This window comes from Acipenser ruthenus, chromosome 18 (assembly GCF_902713425.1).
Source record: "Acipenser ruthenus chromosome 18, fAciRut3.2 maternal haplotype, whole genome shotgun sequence".
Taxonomy (NCBI): Eukaryota; Metazoa; Chordata; class Actinopteri; order Acipenseriformes; family Acipenseridae; genus Acipenser; species Acipenser ruthenus.
In genome coordinates this window covers 8511320-8518976 of record NC_081206.1, presented here as the reverse complement: position 1 = coordinate 8518976, position 7657 = coordinate 8511320, and the positions used below count along the sequence as shown (strand labels likewise).

Genomic DNA, 7657 nt, shown 5'->3' with positions numbered 1-7657 from the left:
TTGTAAGTTGCCTTGGATAAAGGCGTCTGCTAAATAAACAAATAATAATAATAATAATAATACTGGCCAGGCACCCAGTGAGCTGAGGTAGAAACCTGCAGGGCTCCAGAGGCCGGTATGTATGTATGGGGGTAAAGAGGTAACTGGCTTGGTTGTCGGATCAGAGGATGCCCACTGGACCTTCAGTTCTCCTGAGCTGTGTGGGGAATTGTTGCGGTGAGGGGAAAAATAATTGGACATTCTAAATTGAAGAGAAAGTCAGGAGTAGAGCCTCCTCCCTCTAGTACTAGGCTGTTACAGTGTCTGTCATGAAGTCTGCAGTTGTCTCTAATGTAACTCATAGGCGTCTGCTAAGAAATAAATAATAATAATAATACTATAAAAGTAGTTCAAACCTGTTTATAAAAAAGCCCATTGTTATACAAGTCTATTGCCATGGTGAACACCTCATTAGCATTAGCCTAAAAACAGTATAAATTGAGATTGCACTGTGCTGCTGATATGGTAGCACACTCTAGTAATAACATGGGACTTCAGTGGATTCCAATGTAGTGTTTCATATCATTGTTATACCATTGTTATTGAAAATGTTACGACTGTGGTATCATTCTACCAATGGCTCACACTGCAGCTGTCCTTGTGTTATTTTGTCCCTTAGATTGGCATTGTTTTGCCACAGCATTGTCATTAAAGATTAAAAAAACAATGACCAATTCTGATTGTGAAACAATCTGAACCTGCCGTCAACTGCCAAAGGAAACTCTTCCCAGCATACCGTCAATGTGTAAATAAAATAAAAATCCAAGTGGTTGGATACAAACTCTAAAATTATTATTATTTTTTTTTTTTTAATGATTTCAAAAAAACATTTTAGGAATACCAACCCAACACATTGTAGGAAATGAAACACTTCTTTTTATGTGAGTGATAAACCCCTGTGGAATCTCCAGCAAAGATCAAACTTACGCAGTCCAGACTGTATGAATCACCCTGCACACCACACTGTCTTGTCTTTACTAGTGAAATCCCTCAGGGACCCTGTTGTTTTATGATTTAAATGTATATATGTATTGGTGCACGGGGTGTGGTATTATTAGTGTTTGAGATATATGGATTTGTGCATGGGTGATTTAGGTCAGTAGGGAAGGGATTGATTGCCTTCTCTCCCAAAGATGTTCACATGCAGACTGTGCCTAGACTCTGAATGATTAACAAGCAATCGAGCCCTGGCACAGCTGCATAAAAGAGGCAAGGATCTCTCGCTCATGATTGGGTGTTCAGGGAGTAAGAATGAGATGTGCGTAAATATACAAAGAGAATAACTACAATTGCTATTCGAGCTGGATTTTGACCAGCACAGTACCTAATTGTTTATTCTGTTTGTATTTGGCCATCGTGCTGTTTATTTTGTATTCGGTGTTTTGTTTTGTTTCCACCTTTTCATTTATTAAATCTGCACACCAGCTCTTCCACCCGCAGGGTTGTTGTCTGTATTTCCTGGTCTGACATCAGCCACAAGCCATCCGGGTGACAGACCCCCTATTTAGTTTATTGACTTGTCGCACAGCTTCTATATGTACGTGTATGATTGTTACATTTAGGAAATGTGTATGTTTAGTTAAGAAGAAAACCAGGTTACTTTTTGTCTGAAGACCGTGTGAATTGTAAATTGATATCTCTGAAAAACATGCAGTAAAGGGTCAACTTTTTTTGAATAATTTTATTTTTGCATTTCTTAACGTACTTTTGAAGCTGCAACTCCGACAAGCATGAATTACGAAATAGATAAACTTCTATACAGCACATCAATACATCATTTTACAAAGCTTCCTGTACAGTGTCTTGGTTTTAAAGTTTGAACATTTGGCAACCTTAACTAATATAGTTCTGATATTTGCAAGGGCAGTATTGGCTTTCTGTAGGTTTGGAACCTGAGGTTTCAAAAAAAGCAAGACACCCAAATGGAATCACCAAAAAGGTTATTAAAGCTTCCAACTCTTTTTAACCATCTGTGTCTTGTGATTAAATGAGTATGATGATTGCTTAAAACGGGTGGCAATCCCAGATATCAGGAATGCTAACAAAACATTTACATCATCTTGCATTGAATCATGTACCTTTGTAGATCACTATTTACATTTTGTAAAGGAACATTTAAAGATGCAAAGGTACACTAAAGAAAATCATTTAGCCTTAAGATGGGGCAGTATTTCACACGCATACATTACCTTGCAGGTATCATAAGCATACAGTACATTTGATCAGTAAAAAGTCCATTGAAAAAAAAAATCTTAAAATTGATGCTCAGATATCATTCAGAAATTAAGAGTATTTCATTTAAATATACTGGTGTTACAGGACCCTGTTTATCACATGTTGAAACAAATACAGTTCACAAAATCGTTGATTGTCATCTTCCAAGCATTACCCCACTGTTGCCACAGTTATTGAAATGATCTGTACATTCAACTGTAGTAACAGAATCTTTTTGGTCAATTAATTTAAGGTAGCGTAAAAAAATAAAATAAATACATAAATAAAGGTGTCTAGTTCTTTCAACTGATAATGTGTCATTAAAATCTTATTGTAATAAAGTATTCTTCCACATTAATAATCATCAAAAAACATTACTTTTACAGATTAAATATTGTGATCAAGGTAAAACTTTTAAGACACTAGATAAACCTTGGCCACTTTATCAGTGTAAAATGTGACCAGAAGAAGTATACAGCAAATTGGTCTCTCACAAACCATAACCTAAACCTTTCTGTCATGGACCGTTTGGCCACTGTATTTTGTATACTACTGCTTTAGTAGGTTCCTTAGCTAACTGTTTTCCCAGGTCATATCCTTCACAAGCTGTTTTTATGGATGTTAATCCATTCAGTCCTTGATATTGTTCACAGCTGGTGCAGAGAGGTAGGCAGAGGAGCGTGATGATAGATGTGTTGTTTAAGTTCATTCCAAACATGCTCAGTTAGATTGAGATCCACGCACAGCGGCTTATTCAGGGCATGGGAAACAATTGTGCATTTATGTCGAGATCACAAATTCATTTATCTTGTGATCTCAACCACCCCTTTTTTCCCCTGGTCTTTATGAGCCACTGTGAAATACATTGTAACTTTAATTTAGCAATTTTGCAAATCATAGTATAAATTTGGAAAGAAAAAAAATAGCAAACCAATTTTACAAGTGTACACAGATTATTAAAGTGATCTCCCAATGCAACACCCCATATTGGTATTGGTTTGTAGCACTTTGCTAGTTGATATTTCACAGTTACAACTATTTTCATAAAAGGCAAAAAAACAACCCAGTATGGAAAGTACCCCAGTTAACTTAAATGTGAATGTTATTAGAAATCAAGCAGTGTTTGCCCAATGCAATCTAGGATGGACGAGCTTTACTGAAAGGGTTATGATGTTTGTCATTTACCTTGTGAGATGGTGCCATTTAAATTCAATTTCTATTTGTGGCACTACCTGCAAGTAGTATGAATTTTTCTTTTACATTCCAATATCTGTATTTTTGGTCATTTCAGCTATGCCTTGTTCTAAGGGGGACTTGTTTTAGTTTAATAACTAGCTTACTAACATATTGACAAAACATTGTAGTTAATATATAATCATCTATTAGCATTTTTAATAAATAATGTACATTCATGTTCAACTATTTCTCAATAGCATAACAATATTACATAAGCATTGTGTTCAAGTACCTCTGAACAACTGTACCATGGTTTAAATTAAATCCTTAGTGGAATTTAGGGTTGGAAAAGCTTTTTTACAGGTTTATAAAGGTTGCTGTTTATTATCAAACTATTAACTAACCATTAACATTTGCAGCATGTGTTAGTAAGCTAATAAACTCCTCTTAAAATATATTTAGATAAGAAAGCATGACTGTCATTTCCCTGTAAATTAAACCATCATATGCTTGTAATGAAGCTTGCTTCAGAAGTAACTGAACCAGTGTAATACAGAATATCACAGCTTAAACGGCACAGTCTTGTTGCAGTTGTAAATGGGGGTAGCTTGTCAAAGCTAATTTTTACAATGAATGCTGAAGCTCATTCCATAGCAACATATGATCTCTTTGAACGTTTTGCGCATTTCCAGACTGCGAAAAGCATAGATAATGGGATCAATGACGGAATTGCACATGATCAAGGCCAAGTAGGTAGTGAAGTGTGACATGTAACAAGCACAGTAAGGGTTCTTGGGGCACGTGATTAGAAGGATGAGGTGAAGAAAGAAAGGAGCCCAGCAGCAAATGAACACACCAAGGAGAATAGTAATGGTGATGGCGCCTTTCATGCATGTTCTGGGCTGCACGGCACCTTCAGCAGGCAGTGCCGCGATTTTTTTGATGTGCAGCCGGGCAAGCATAAACATATGCACATAGAGAGTGGCCATGAGGACTAGCATGGTAAAGAACATGATAATGAGACAAACAATCACAGTCTTGCTCTCGGAATACACAATGAAGATGATGCCACAAAAAATGCAAGCAACCCATATGACGCAAATCAGGCTCAGGGCTTTCTTCAGAGTCATGATGCTGTGGTAACGCAGCGCATAGAAAATGGTAATGTACCTGTCGATTGCAATAACCAACAAGTTGCAAATGGACGCCACCAGTGAAATGCAGATCATGGAGTCAAAGATATTGTCCATGAGCTGGATGAATCTGTCGTCCACAATCAGGTAGCGGTTGTCCAGAATGGCAATCACAATTGTCTCAAGGGAGTTTGAGACACTCACCAGCATATCGGCTGCTGCGAGGCTGCAAACAAAAATATACATTGGAGAATGCAGGTTTTTGTTCTTAATGATAGCGAGAATGACCAAGATGTTTTCCAGCAAACTGATGATCCCCAGTGTCAGAAAGATCTCTGCCTTGATGAGAACTTGCTCACAAAAGCTAGGCACACTCCTGTTGCTCGCCAGGCTGGTCTCATTATAGTCCATTGTGCTGTTAAGAAGACCCCCATGCAAGAGGAATGTCTGCTGAGTCGAGTTCATCTTTGAGAAGGTTCAACACTAGCAAGCAGCAGATGATGTTCAAATGGGATTAGTGTTACATCAAATTCTTCTCAGAACCGGTCCAGATGGGCAGCATCTCTTTAAAACAATTGTTTGAAAACGCCAGTATTGCTAGTCTTCACTTCTTTAATCTGAGAAACTTTCATGTTGAAACTGCAACAACAGCATTACCTCAAGCAGGAGCTGTTTCATTTCCCCAAGCTTTGGGAGTTAAGCATCCAAGCTGCTTTTACTCCGATAGCGCAACAGAATGTGAAATGTGATGAGAGATACAGAAGAGACATGCAGTTGTGGCCCAGGGGGAGGGAGCTCCTCCACGTAGCTCCAGTGAAGGAGTTTGTTTGATTGGCTTTAAAGACTTGCACAGCAAATGTGTTTTTTTTTTTTTCGCAGCACAGGTTTGTCTTTCATTCCTGTAAAACAGTGGAGCTGTATTTGGTGCCCTCTTCAGCTGTGAATATAATATTAACTGAAGCACAGCCAAAGGATTTGAAACAAAAAATATTTCCTTTACATTATTGGAAGTGCATATGTTATTCAGGCACGATTCCATATACCAGCTGAATTAAAATGATGAAAATCTTAGAGATACAGAACAAGAAATGACAATGTTAATGCTATTTTTATAATGATCTGTCTCCTGCTGTGACATGGGTTAGTTCATTTAAGCATTTTACACCCAAATAGCAATAAATGTGTAACAATTTCCTGTAGGGATCCGGTATAAATGGTTAAGTGGATCAAATCTCTATCCATGACCGAGTCATTAATTATTCTTTTAACAGTGATGGGAGCCCTCACTTTATCATTAGAAATAATAACACCAGATTACAATGCACTTTTGAAATATTATTTTGCTACATGTTATAAGCTATTAAAATGTATATTTATTCAACAATTTATACATATGAACACCTAAAATGAGTCCCTAAACAAAACTGTTAGCAAAATATGTATATAATCTAAAATAAGACACTTGAACAAATATACATTTTGGGTTGGATGTAAGAAAGAGTTTCTTGAGATTTTATCATGACTAATTTCAGAAACAGCACTGCCAACTAAGTACAGAACAAATTATTTGCGCTAAAAAAAGATGTTCTAAAATATATTGCATATATTAATTAGGGTTATACTTGCTGTCATCATTGTTATGCGAAGCTGACTCTGAAAATAAGAAATCCTCTGGCAGTTTTATCTCCATTGTTAAAGTAGTTTTTTGGCATTACTTGTTACAGTAAACATATATATATATATATATATATATATATATATATATATATATATATATATATATATAGTGACAAAGCTCTTGCTGGGTAAGCGAACTTGTACACAAATCGGTATGGGAGACACACACAAGAAGGTACAGTCACAAATAAAGTTTGTTCCAACAAGACAGTTCTTGTATGTTTATTACCTTGTGCCGTGTTGGACACATGGCCCATAGGGTCAGGAATATCAAGGGTCAGTTCACAAATCTGGTTCTCCGTACAAATCAAGTTCACAGCCAGTAGGGTTCTCAGTCGGTCCAGGTCATACACAGTAAATCAATTCAAAAAATCCACAAAACAGTAATAGCACACTCCCCAAGGCCTCACCACCTTCTACTCCTCTCTCTCCTCCCTTCCTGGTCTGTGTTGACCCTTTTTATATTGGCCGGCTGTTGTGGGTGTGGCTGCCATGCCTCGGCACATTGCTCTGGCTGTTGGGGCTTGTAGTCTTTTTGGGGCGGCCATTTTGCGAATTGTAGTCCCCCCTCTGGTCGCAATCCAGTGAGAGGACAGAGCCCTGTTAGCAGTTCCGCCCTCACATACTTGCCATTTACAACACAGCCCCTTGGTTTGTCACTATATATATATATATATATATATATATATACAGTGGCTCTCAAAAGTATTCACCCCCCTTGGACTTTTCCACATTTTATTGTGTTACAACATGGAATTAAAATGGATTTAATTAGGAGTTTTTGCCACGGATCAACACAAAAAAGCCCATAATGTCAAAGTGAAAAATAAAATCTACAAATTGTTCTAAATTAATTACAAATACAAAACAGAAAATAATTGATTGCATAAGCATTCACCCCCTTGAGTCAATATTTGGTAGAGGCACCTTTGGCAGCAATTACAGCCATGAGTCTATTTGGATAAGTCTCTACCAGCTTTGCACATCTAGACACTGCAATTTTTGCCCATTCTTCTTTGCAAAATTGCTCAAGCTCCGTCCACTTGGATGGGGACCTTCGGTGAAAAGCAATTTTCAACTCTTTCCACATATTCTCAATTGGATTGAGGTCCGGGCTTTGACTGGGCCACTCCAGGACATTGACCTGTTTGTTTTTAAGCCACTCGAGTGTGGCTTTGGCTGTATGTTTGGGGTCATTGTCCTGCTGGAAGATGAATCTTCTCCCAAGTTACAGGTCTCTTGCAGACTTCAGCAGGTTTTCCTCCAGGATTTCTCTGTACTTTGCTGCATCCATTTTGCTCTCTATCTTCACAAGCTTTCCAGGCCCTGACGCAGAGAAGCATCCCCATAGTATGATGCTGCCACCACCATGCTTCACGGTAGGGATGGTGTTCTCAGGATGATGTGCGGTGTTAGGC

The 7657-nt window shown here is 37.9% G+C and overlaps 1 protein-coding gene across 1 annotated transcript; it reads right to left on the bottom strand.

Annotated features, from left to right (window-relative positions):
- Positions 1-1764: 1764 nt before the first annotated feature.
- Positions 1765-5276, bottom strand: LOC117422271 (melanocortin receptor 3-like). The gene has a single exon (XM_058991139.1). It carries the CDS (start codon positions 5025-5027, stop codon positions 4047-4049), a length of 981 nt encoding a protein of 326 aa, XP_058847122.1. The 5' UTR covers positions 5028-5276; the 3' UTR covers positions 1765-4046.
- Positions 5277-7657: the final 2381 nt, after the last annotated feature.